The following is a 12,159-nucleotide window of genomic DNA, read 5'->3' on the forward strand; positions in this document are numbered from 1 at the left end:
GACATTTGGTAACCTCCTTGAACAAATATAAAATCCTATAAAGATGACGTGTCAACATTTATGTAGTTTACAAAACCACTTTTCACAAATGTGGACTAGGTTTTATGAAATTAACTTTTGGAGTAGGTGTTAATACTCTCATCCCATTGTACAACTGAGACTCAGGTAAAGTACTGCTTACTTTAGTCAGTAATTTTACTTTTACTTATAAAAGTACTTACTTTTACAAGTAAAGTAACTAGAGCTACTATCAGAACTGGAATCTTGGTCTTTATGAAGTTTGCATAATATTACATTATTTCTAAATATGAGGAATATGCTAAAAGGGATAGTCCTAAAAATTGAACAAATTCAAAGTAAAGTAAAATATTCCATTATTGAGAGAAAGCTATTGTTTTCCAACTAGCCAACTAGTCTGACACTTGGATCTTATTTTTTTACCCTATTTTGTAAACACTGACTGATTCCCTCTCTTTCCTTCACTCTTAGGGTATGTCGAACTCCTTTTCGGTTTTTTTTTTTTTCTTTGGTGATGGATAATTTATTTGAAAGGGGTCCCTTCTTCTTACTTAACTTGCTTTTATCTAGGAAAGGTGTCAGGGAAACGCTGCCATCATTAGCCAGGCAGCCCCTGATGGAGAAGGATGAGGCCTTTAAGACAGGGGAGTATTTGATAATTTCTGGCCAGATATTTTAAAAGCTGTTGTGAAAGACTTCATGTTACCACTCAGAAGCTTGTAATGCAGAATTACTCTCCCCCAGCACACTGTCATTCTGAAAGATCCACTCAAAATCAGGAAAGGGTATGGAGGCAGCCGAGTGAATAAAGGAGTTTTTACTCCAATTAGGAGTTGCTCAAAAGCCTGTGGCCATTTAGTACTGGCAAGACTCAAAGGGCAAGACACCCAGGTCTGCAACCTGGGATACCCTGTACCCACAGAGCCTGGATACTAATACCGTTGAACAGTGATAGCAGCAATCATTACAGGCAAAACATCATTATCAAATTTCCAGATCAAGTTTATGCCAAGGTCTGAAAATAGGAACATTAGTCATACTGTTGATCAACATCATCTAATGAGAACTTCTTTTTTTTTTTTTTTTTTTTGAGACGGAGTCTCGCTCTGTAGCTCAGGCTGGAGTGCAGTGGCCGGATCTCAGCTCACTGCAAGCTCCGCCTCCCGGGTTCACGCCATTCTCCTGCCTCAGCCTCCCGAGTAGCTGGGACTACAGGCGCCCGCCACCTCGCCCGGCTAGTTTTTTGTATTTTTTAGTAGAGACGGGGTTTCACAGTGTTCGCCAGGATGGTCTCGATCTCCTGACCTCGTGATCCACCCGCCTCGGCCTCCCAAAGTGCTAGGATTACAGGCTTGAGCCACCGCGCCCGGCCCTAATGAGAACTTCTTGAGAGCAGAACTGGAATCAGGAGGGAAGGGAAGAAAAAATAATGACCTAAAAGTCTTATGGGACACACAGCATACTAAAACACAAAATTCATGGAATCACTTGTAGTCAAAACATCAAGAACAGAAATAACCAACTAAAATATGCAGAGATGGAATCTGAATAGTGAATGCAAGATTCATGGGATGTGATCAAAATACAAGTTTATTTTTTGTCTTTTTCCACTTTAAAAATGTTTTTGTCTGGCTGGGCATGGTGGCTCATGCCTATAACCTTAGCACTTCGGGAGGCCAAGGCAGGTGGATGACTTGAGGTCAGGAGTTCGAGACCAAACTGGCCAACATGGTGAAATCCTGTCTCTACTAAAAATACAAAAAATTAGCTGGGCGTGGTGGCGGTCACCTGTAATCCCAGCTTCTCAGGAGGCAGAGGCTCGAGAATTGCTTGAACCTAAGAGGCAGAGGTTGCAGTGAGCCAAGATGGCACCACTGCACTCCAATCTAGGTGACAGAGCCAGACTCCATCTCAAACAAACAAACAAACAAAAACATTTTTTACTGGAGGATAATAATCTTCTCCTGCTCCTGAATAGAAAATTGGGGAAATTCCCTGACTTTTTGATTAACTCTTTGATAACTGGCAATCCTTTAAGTAATAGTCACTTTAAACCAAATAGTCTCGGCGGGCATGGTGACTCAGGCCTGTAATCCCAGCACTTTGGGAGGCCAAGGTGGGCCTTGAGGATCATGAGGTCAAGAGATCGAGGTCATCCTGGCCAAGATGGTGAAACCTCCTCTCTACTAAAACTACAAAAATTAGGCAGGCATTGTGGTGCCTGCCTGTAATCCCAGCTACTTGGGAGGCTTAGGCAGAGGAATCACTCGAACCTGGGAAGTGGAGGTTGCAGTGAGCCGAGATCGCACCACTGTACTCTAGCCTGGTGACAGAGTCAGACTTCATCTCAAAAAACAAAAAACAAAAACAAAAACAGCTAAGGAGATAGGGCAGGCTTTTCTTTCTTGGTAGGGTAGGTCTGTACTACCTGGGTCTTGCACATGGTTAAAGCTGACTCTTTTTCTTAAAGCGTGCTTTTAAAGGTTCTTTGCAGATTCCCATCACCAGAGGTATCTTACTTGAGTTCCTTTGGCCAAAACCAGTGCAAGTGGTTGACTGTGACAAACTGTGGATTGTAGCACCCCTGTGTTCATTTCTGGCTTCTGGCCACTGGGTCCCCCCATACCTCTAGACAGCCCATTTGGATGGACAAAAGGTAACCCCAAGTTGGCTGTCTTCATGTGGCCCACATCTGGTCCAGGTAAACATTTATACATTTGTCATCCCTGCTGAATCTGGGTGTCCAGACAGATCCCAATGCAGCCACATGTACTTTGTGGCTGCAGCCCTCTTTAATTTATAAGTAAGTATTGGTGCAGTTTTTGTTTTACAATTATGGGGAACAATCTTCAAGCTCTCTGATCCCACAGAAGCCCCTCTTCAGGCAACATCAGTACTTCCTTTCCCTCTGGATAGGAGGAGAGTGGGGACTCAGCACATACAAATTTCTCCCCAAGAAGTCTCTTCACAGACCCTTCCTTCACTCTCTTGAGCTCACCATAAGGTAGAACCATTTGTCAACAGTGACTTTGGACATAACAATGCTGTTGAAATAATCATCTTTAATTGCAACTGAGGACGTTCATATCTGTCTCCCAACCCTTGATGATAAGAGACTGTCTCTCTCCATTTCTGTCTTCCCTGGAGAGTTGAGCACAAAGCCTGGAACAAAGTAGGTGCTCAGTAAATGTTTGATGAAAGGATGGTTGAATGTATCTGAAACCAACTTCCATTGTGCATTGAATTCTCAGAGACACTTCAAAGTAACCAGTATGGGGCAACTTTGGCGCCTCTTGCCTGGCTGACATGAGCTTTGGGGCCCAGCCAGGTAGACAGTGAGAGAGTTGCCAAGGCAATTCTGCATGCAAGAGGAAGTGTGGCATGACTGGAGGCTCGCTGGTAGCTGCCTGGGAAGCCGGCCCCTCAGGCAGTGATAACACCAACCACCCTTGAGGTGGTCAGGGCCTGAGCAGAAGGACTGTAGAGACTGCACATGCCCCTTGAAGCCCAGGCCTATTTCTTGGAAGTCTTTAGCATTCACATTTGCTATGGGAGGAGGTTTACTGGCTGGAGTGAAGTATTCAAAATAGAAAAGACAGAAGCTAGAGAAGAAACAGCAGTGAAGCATCAACAAGCCTTTATTGGGGGACCATTTTCCCTCACAACACATTTGGAGAGCCTAAAACTGACAAAGACTGCCTGGGTCAGTGGCTGTTGATTTATTCTTGTTTCAGTCATTACTGGTATCTTTGCAGAAGAACTAGAAAAAATGATTCAAGTTGTGGATGAGATAGTATTCCAACTCTGCCAAATTTAACTTTTCATCACCATTGACCCAGAGAGGGACACAAAAAAGGCCATTGCAAATTATGTGAAAGAATTTTCTCCCAAACTGGTTGGCTTGACTGGCACAAAAGAAGAGATCAATCATGTGGCCAGAGCATACAGAGTATATTATAGCTCTAGCCCCAAGGATGAAGATGAAGACTATGTTAGTGAATCATACAATAACAATGTCTTTGATTGGGCTAGATGGTGAGTTTCCAGATTATTTTGGCTAGACCAGGAAGAATGCAGAAATTGTTAGCCAGTTCAATTGCTGCACACATGAGGGCACACAAGAAAAAAGAGCTAGCCAAAGCAGTGATGCTGGGTGCAACATTCTCTTGTTAAAGAGGAAGGAAGTGGCCAGGCGCGATGGCTCATGCCTGTAATCCCAACACTTTCGGAGGCCAAGGTGGGTGGATCTCCTGAGGTCAGGAGATCGAGACCAGCCTGGCCATCATGGTGAAACCCCGTCTCTACTAAAAATACAAAAATTGAGGCCGGGCGCGGTGGCTCACGCCTGTTATCCCAGCACTTTGGGAGGCTGAGGCGGGCGGATCACGAGGTCAGGAGATCGAGACCATCCCGGCTAACACAGTGAAACCCCATCTCTACTAAAAAATACAAAAAAATAAGCTGGGTGTGGTGGCGGGTGCCTGTAGTCCCAGCTCCTCGGGAGGCTGAGGCAGGAGAATGGCGTGAACCCGGGAGGCAGAGCTTGCAGTGAGCCAAGATCGTGCCACTGCACTCCAGCCTGGGCGACAGAGCGAGACTCTGTCTCAAAAAAAAAAAAAAAGTACGAAAATTAGCCAGGCGTGTAATCCCAGCTACTCGGGAGGCCGAGGCAGGAGAATTGCTTGAACCTGGGAGGTGGAGGTTGCAGTAAGCCGAGATCATGCCACTGCACTGCAGCCTGGGCAACAGAGTGAGACTTTGTCTAAAAAAAAAAAAAAAAAAAGAAGAAGCTTTGTCTTCCATATAAATATATATATATTTATATGGAATTAGAATTTTATATATATATGTGTATATATATATATGCAACCTACAGAATGACCTTTGTACCATTGTACCATGAGAACACTTCTATTGTGGATTGCCATGTTACTCTTGGGTTCAGTCAAAACAGACTCTTGGAACTGTAAGATAACAACTCAAAGTCTCCCAAGTAGCTGTGGTGAGACCAGAGGACCAAGTCAAAATGAAGTCAGTAAAGAGTGGAGGAAGCTCATGGAAGGACACAGCATAGGGAGGCACAGCCAGTACATCTCCCATTATGAATGGGCCCTCCCAGCAGCTTTGTTGGCTCTCCAGTGTTTCGGACCCTTGCTCATACAGGCTGTGGAACGGAATTTCACAGAAAAGAATAATTTTCATAGTGCTTTGGCTTCTCTCTTCTTGAGTTATTTGCTCTTCTGAGTTCTTGGTGGCTGATGATAGATTAGGCTCTCTGCCATTCAGAGTTGATCTTTATACCTGAAAGCGTAAGTTTTGTCTTCTTTGTTAATGAATATCACTGTCAGCTTTGCTCCACTGCACTATCAGCAGATGCTGATTTGACTAATAAAGATGAGATCTACTGTTTGGGGGGAAAAAGTTAGTTTGATTTCTCTAGGGGTCTTTCATGTGATTTTTAGCTTAGCGATGTGCTAGGTTTTCAAAGACACGCCAAATGGAAATAAGAGGATATTGATCATGAGTGTGACATAGAGTACTTTTCTGCATATACTGAGTTGCACGCCATGTAAAATAAAAGTGTATTCAGTGTTTCAATAAATAAGTAGAATAACCTGTATTGAGAGCCTATTTTATCACTCCCTGGGAGACTCCACTCATTCTTACATTTGTAAGATGCTGATGGTTTCCCAGAATTTATATACTTCAGCATTTCCCAACCAAGAAATTTGAGAGATGTGGTCCAGCATGGTGACTCACGCCTGTAATCCCAGCACTTTGGGAGGCCGAGGAGGGTGGATCACCTGAGGTCAGGAGTTTGAGACCAGCCTGGCCGACATTGTGAAACCTCATCTCTACTAAAAATACAAAAAAAAAAAAAAAAAAAAAAATTAGCCGGGTGTGGTGGCAGGTGCCTATAGTCTCAGTTACTTCGGCAGGAGAATCACTTGAACCCAGAAGGCTGAGGTTGCAGCCAACTGAGATCACGCCATTGCACTCCATCCTGGGTGACAAGAGTGAAACTACGTCTCAAAAATTAAAACAAACAAACAAACAAAAAACACTGCCAACATATGCAACTTGGAAGAATTCACTTTTTTAGAAAATCTGTATTTCAGCTTCTTTTGAAAAAAATGGACAATCTCACCATGGTGCAGTGGCAGGAAGTGGAGGGCATATTCCTACCTGGCAAAATTCCTTTGAGTCTGGAGCTCAAAGGAGGCTCACTCCTCAGACCAGGTCATGAACTTTCAGTTCACCATCCTCTCAATGATGTACATGAACTGTCTGGGCCTGCTTTAAATCTCTAATTGGTTAGATTTGGTTGCTTAGAACAAGCTTTGGGGAGTAAGTGTGGGGCACTCTGGTTAAACAGGCTGCTGGGCAGACCACAACTCTTGCAGTCTGCCTGAATGGGCTGCTTCACTCCTTCCATGCACCACCACCATGTGCTGCTGACTTTAAAATGTTTATACTTTGCACAGAAAGTCTGTCACTCAGAGGTGTCATCATGTCTTTGCACAGGAAGGTTCATTAACCCTAATAAGAGTTATAAATAAGGGTCATTTATTCCTCTACATTCAGAATACTATACCTCTTGGGTAGTTGAGTTTGTCTTTGATATGGTTTACTTGAAGGAGAGTGGACAATGTACAGGAGGGTTCTAAGGAGTATAGATTCGTTCCACCATTATGAATAATGCTGGAAGTATTTTTATTTGTCACAGACACTTCTTATTAGGAGTTTAGTCTCCTAAGTAACTGAACCATTGTGGATGGACCCCCTGCTGGCCTGGTCCACGCAGGTACAACCATATAGAATCGGCCCAACGCCCAGGGTTCCTGAGCTTTTTTTTCCCCACTGCAGGACCAAGACCCGAACCCTGCCGCTGTGGCCGAGAACGCCGCATTGAGCCTGCGCACAAAGCCTCTGTGAAAAGGAGAAAGTAACCCCCTAACTAGGCCTAGTGAGGACGGAAGCTGCTGCACAAGTCTGCGCAGGCGCGCCCCAGTGACGAACACTCATCAGTACGCAGGCGCCCATCTTAGTTGGTCTTCTTGTCCTGTAAACAGAGGGGCCTCCCCCCGACAGCTTCTGCTTCCGGGTCACGCCTTGACAGCGGCTTTCAACACCCACCTCAGCCCGGCAATTGGGTGAGTGCGGTCCTTGGTGCGGGTCTACAGCCAGGTGTCCTAACCCAGGGTACCACGCCCAATAACGCTTCCTCTGCTCCCCAGTGGAAGTGCTCTAGCTCTCGAGGCTGAGACTTAGTTCCGGGCCTTAGGGGGCAGATCCGGGAGGGGTTGGTCCGCGTCTGAGGCTCCCCAGCGCAAACTGCGTGATTCTCTTTCAGTACCAGACCTGCCGGGATTGCTGCGATCTGCTGGGAGCCCGTGCGGAAAGTGACACCGCACGTCCTTGCATTTCGTACCCTTGCCCCCCGCCCCCTAGCCTCAGCTAGACAGCTGCCGCGACCCCTCCCGCAGCAGGTGCGGTGGGATTAGGGGCGGTGCGGGCTCCGCCAAGGTTCTCCTGGGGCGGGAGGGGACGGGGCCGAGGCCTCCTCGCCTCAGAGCTGTTGTGTCTTCTTTTCCATTTTGCGGTTTTGTTTTTGTTTGTTTGTTTGTTTGTTTGTTTTTGAGACGGAGTCTCACGCTGTTGCCCAGGCTGGAGTGCAGTGGCGCTATCTCGGCTCACTGCAAGCTCCGCCTCCCGGGTTCCCGCCATTCTCCTGCCTCAGCCTCCTGAGTAGCTGGGACTACAGGCGCCCGCCACCGCGCCCGGCTAATTTTTTGTATTTTTAGTAGAGACGGGGTTTCACTGTGGTCTCGATCTCCTGACCTTGTGATCCGCCCGCCTCGGCCTCCCAAAGTGCTGGCATTACAGGCTTGAGCCACCGCGCCCGGCCTTGTTTGTTTTTTTTGTTTTGTTTTGTTTTGTTTTGTTTTGTTTTCCCCAGCTTCGCAGTAAATGCCCTTTGGTGTTTTCTCTGGATCCCGTAGCAAAAGAAAACGAGGGAGACAGGGCTTTCAGCTCTAGCAGAGGAAAGGGCCTTCCAAGGGAATCAAACCGTACACGGGCTGCTGTCTGGTGAGATCGAATTTAGATTTCCTTGACCCATCCTCACAGTGAATGCTGTCAATCTGCCCTGAAGTTTCATTCCTTTACCGGGAGCTTCCAGGCAGCAGCAGACCGCTGACCATACTCACAGGAGTTCTTAGCCCGGAGTCCAAGAGCACCTGGAAAATGAGTGCAGAGTTTAGTTTCATCAGATTATCATGGCCCAGAAATGGTTAACAAAACCACTTTTTAAATTTATTTTAATTTTTGAATTTTTTTGTAGAGATGGTTGGGTTTTGGGGTCGTCTCGCCATGTTGACCAGGCTGGTCTTGAACTTCTGGGTTCAAGAGCTCCTCCTGCCTTGGCCTCCCAAAGTACTGGGATTACAGGCAGCAGAACTACTTTGGTCCAAGCCTCCTGCTTTAGATGCTCTGTCTTCTGCTGCTGTTCTTGGAATTACCAACTCAAAGGCACCTCTGTATTTTTTTTCCTTGAAACAAAAAAGTTATAAGATACAGACACTTGTCTCAGAGCAGTTTTGTGGCTACTGGAGAGATTAAAACCTCAGGTGATCCACCCACCTCAGCCTTCCAAAGTGCTGGGATTACAGGTGTGAGCCACCACGCTCCGCCTTTAACTCATTTTAAAATCTTCAAATTTTCCTAAAACTGAAAGTATATTTTATTATTGTGAACTTTAATTTTTTCTTAGTTTTATATAGATGATTCTAGGGTAGTTATACTTGTGCTTTCCTTTCTTATTTTAGACTATTACCTCAAATATTTCTTTTATCTCTTCTGAAGACATTTGAAAATATTTCAGATGCCTTTTCATTATTTAGATATATTTGCTCCATAGCCTTCTTCCTATCTTTTCACAGATGACAATCACTTCTATACTGTTTAGTCGTAACCAACCAATGTTTGTTAAATACCTACCTTTTGTGAGATTCGGTGGCTGGCCTTACATGGATGAAAGAATAGAAGACAAAGTCCTTGCCTTCCAGTTGATTACAGTATAGTTGGAGAAACAATATGTACATAACGATATTGCAAGGCCCAGTGTTATAAATAACTTAATGGTGGTGCTGATCATAAAAACCACAAAATTCAAAGACGGAAAATAATGTTTTGTGACCTCCTCAGCCTTTTAAAAATCCTATTCCTTGCCTAGTCTTGTTTGTAAACCACACAGAGCTCCATGGGGGTCTTAGTACCTCTTGGGGAAATCTTGTGTCCAAGTTTATCGAACTCCCTAGGCAACTATTATCCAATTCCTTATGATTATGAAAATAGTATTAATCATTCCTTGAAATCTGCTTTTAGTATTGGGAAGGGAAGGCCTCAGAGAACACCTAACCCTAAAGACAGGTGTGCTCAGTAATACTGTATATGCCGAAAACTTCTTTGTTTCAGGCAGTTTGGAGCATGTGAACACCCTGAGCCTTGATGAGTTCCAGTATGTGGTATATTATGCAGAGCATTCAGAGCAAATACTCTCTCTCAGAGCGCTTAATCCGAACAATTGCTGCCATCCGTTCCTTCCCACATGATAATGTAGAGGACCTCATCAGAGGGGTGAGTGTGCTGGTATTGACAGGAGAGTCCTTGCGATGTGAAGTGGGAAAGCTCTGTAAATCCTCATGGATTACAGATTTGCAGCTTTGTCTCAACCCAAGATCACAGGGAGTTTTTATATTTTGCTAACTGCATTAACTTGATCATTAAAATGTATTTCCCCTATGTTTGCTTCGCTTCCCTTCTCCCTTTCACTTTGTGTATCTGACATTTTTCTTCATGGAATATGTTCTCAATAACCCTAGTCTCATGTTCTTTGTAAAATATCTAAGTATGATGCATATGTAATCCATTGAGCTCAAAGTCTTCTATACATGTTTTATTAAGAGAGGAGGTGAGCAAAGCAGAGGTGGTTTTTATTTTTATTTTTTGAGACAGGGCTTCACTTTTGTCACCCAGGCTGGAGTGCAGTGGTGCAAACATGGCTTACTGCAGCCTTGACCTCCTGGGCTTAAGCGATCCTCCCACCTCAGCTCCCTCAAGTAGCTGAGACTACAGGCACATGCCACCCATGTCCAGCTAACTGTTTTTTTTTTAATTTTTTGTAGAGACGGGGTTTCACCATGTTGCCCGGGCTGGTCTTGAATTCCCAAGCTCAAGCGATCCACCTGCCTTGGGTTCCCAAAGTGCTGGGATTAGAGGTGTGAGCCACTGTGCCTGGCTACAGGGGTGGTTTTTAAATCCTGTGAGCTTTTCTTCATACCTGGGTTATAATAATTACATGGAGAGATTTGTACTTACATTCTATGTTAAAAGCAGCTACCACTTCTAGCTCTGTAGAGGATATCAACCTCTAAAATGCATGGTAATTATAGTTTAAGAAAACACCTTAACCATCTGATGTTTAATCACCGCTCTTCAATAATTGTTATATGACTGGTATCCTAGAAGGTCTTTACTATCCTCTTCTATTTATTTTTCTTGTTGAAGAGAAGTTACAGAGTAATTTTTTGATCACCAGAAAATGCATCCAGATGGTTACTTCTGTATATTCTAAGACTTAAGGCTCCTCATTTACAGCCTGGATCTCTGTAGCTGCTTCAGAGTTATTGGGCACAACTGGAGAAGGAAAAGTCATGCAGTGTTAGCTTATTCTCTGCAAAAGTGGTGTCAGAAGACTCCGCGGTGGAAACCTTGTCACATTCTAATTCTAGCTCTGCTGCTGAGTCATTCAGTGACTTTGGTCTGACTGGTATCTCCATCTCCTTTGATTTTTTTTTTTTTTTTTTTTTTTTTTTTTTTTGAGATGGAGTTTCCCTTGTCTCGCAGGCTGGAGTGCGGTGGCTCAATCTCGGCTCATGGCAACCTCTGCCTCCCAGGTTCAAGCAATTCTCCTGCCTCAGCCTCCCGAGTAGCTGGGATTACAGGCGCCTGCCGCCGCACCTGACTAGTTTTTGTATTTTCAGCAGAGACAGGGTTTCACCATGTTGGCCAGGATGGTCTCAAACTCCTGACCTCAGGTGATCTGACCGCCTCAGCCTCCCGAAGTGCTGGGATTACAGCGGTGAGCCACCGTGCCCGGCCTGTCCTTTGATTTTGAATAGAAGCACCAGCAAAGGCTAGGTGGTAAAGAATGCTGATACTAAGAGGCTACTTTGAAGATGTTTATAAATAAGGAAAAATAGTGTTAATATGATGCCACTATTAGTGATGGTCATTTGCTGAATGGCCAAAAATGCATGCCAGTTCTGGCCTCAGTCTGACAGACTCACTTTCCTACTTTTTCAGAGCATAGTGGCCATAGAAAGTGGATTGCTGGTCTAGCTTTCCTGCCTGATAAGATTTCCAGTGCTTTGACACATAAGATTATGTCTTCAATAATGTCCAGATGACCATCTGGCAGGCTCCCTTGTGGAGGAACTTAGTAACTTGATCTAAGGAATTAACAGTTGTTTTCCTCCTTCTTCAGTGTACTCCTTTAGTTTGGACATTGGCATATTAATTAATAGAAAAGGAAACAAGGAACTAGCAGTGTACCTATAAAATAGAGAACGCTCTGTCCCCTGGACTCAGTTCTGAATTCTGTCCTGCTGGGCAAGCCAGAGCTGAGCACACTGACTGAAGTTGTCTTCTGCCCACAGGGAGCAGATGTGAACTGCACTCATGGTACACTGAAGCCCTTGCACTGTGCCTGTATGGTGTCAGATGCTGACTGTGTGGAGTTACTTCTGGAAAAAGGAGCCGAGGTAATGTTTTTAACACATTCACATTAATGATTCACTAAAACTTGAGCTTCATGCTTTCTTAGAATTTGTCCCCATCACTCCTCCATCTCTTCCCTCCTCCAGTCTGAAATTCTAACTCAAGGTAATGTTGGCACAGCCAATATTAAGGAAAATGTAATGGTAAATATATAAAATGATCTAAGGATTTCATTCCTTTGCCTTTCTGTCCCCACCCTGCTTGCCCCATTTTATAGTGCTGATACTCTGCTTTTCTTTCTTCTCCTTAACTTAAGCTGTCACTGGCCATCACTTCAGGAAGCTTACCTTGTAGGTGCTG

The 12,159-nt window shown here is 44.6% G+C and overlaps 1 protein-coding gene and 1 pseudogene across 8 annotated transcripts in view; both read left to right on the forward strand.

The window, feature by feature from the left end:
* Positions 1–12,159, forward strand: part of LOC105492931 (ankyrin repeat and SOCS box containing 8) — a 55,346-nt gene that overhangs the window by 15,961 nt on the left and 27,226 nt on the right. For 4 of the 8 annotated variants that reach the window (XM_071071810.1, XM_071071811.1, XM_011760322.3 and 1 more), the window contains exons 2-4: positions 6,886–7,172; positions 9,496–9,657; positions 11,739–11,843. In XM_071071810.1, coding sequence (XP_070927911.1) covers positions 9,529–9,657; positions 11,739–11,843 — 234 coding nt within the window. In that variant the 5' untranslated portion in view covers positions 6,886–7,172; positions 9,496–9,528. The other 4 variants (XM_011760323.3, XM_011760327.3, XM_011760324.3 and 1 more) reach the window with 4 other exon arrangements.
* On the forward strand, positions 3,325–8,135 carry LOC105492935 (protein SCO1 homolog, mitochondrial-like; annotated as a pseudogene).

Source organism: Macaca nemestrina, chromosome 10 (assembly GCF_043159975.1).
Source record: "Macaca nemestrina isolate mMacNem1 chromosome 10, mMacNem.hap1, whole genome shotgun sequence".
Classification (NCBI taxonomy): Eukaryota; Metazoa; Chordata; class Mammalia; order Primates; family Cercopithecidae; genus Macaca; species Macaca nemestrina.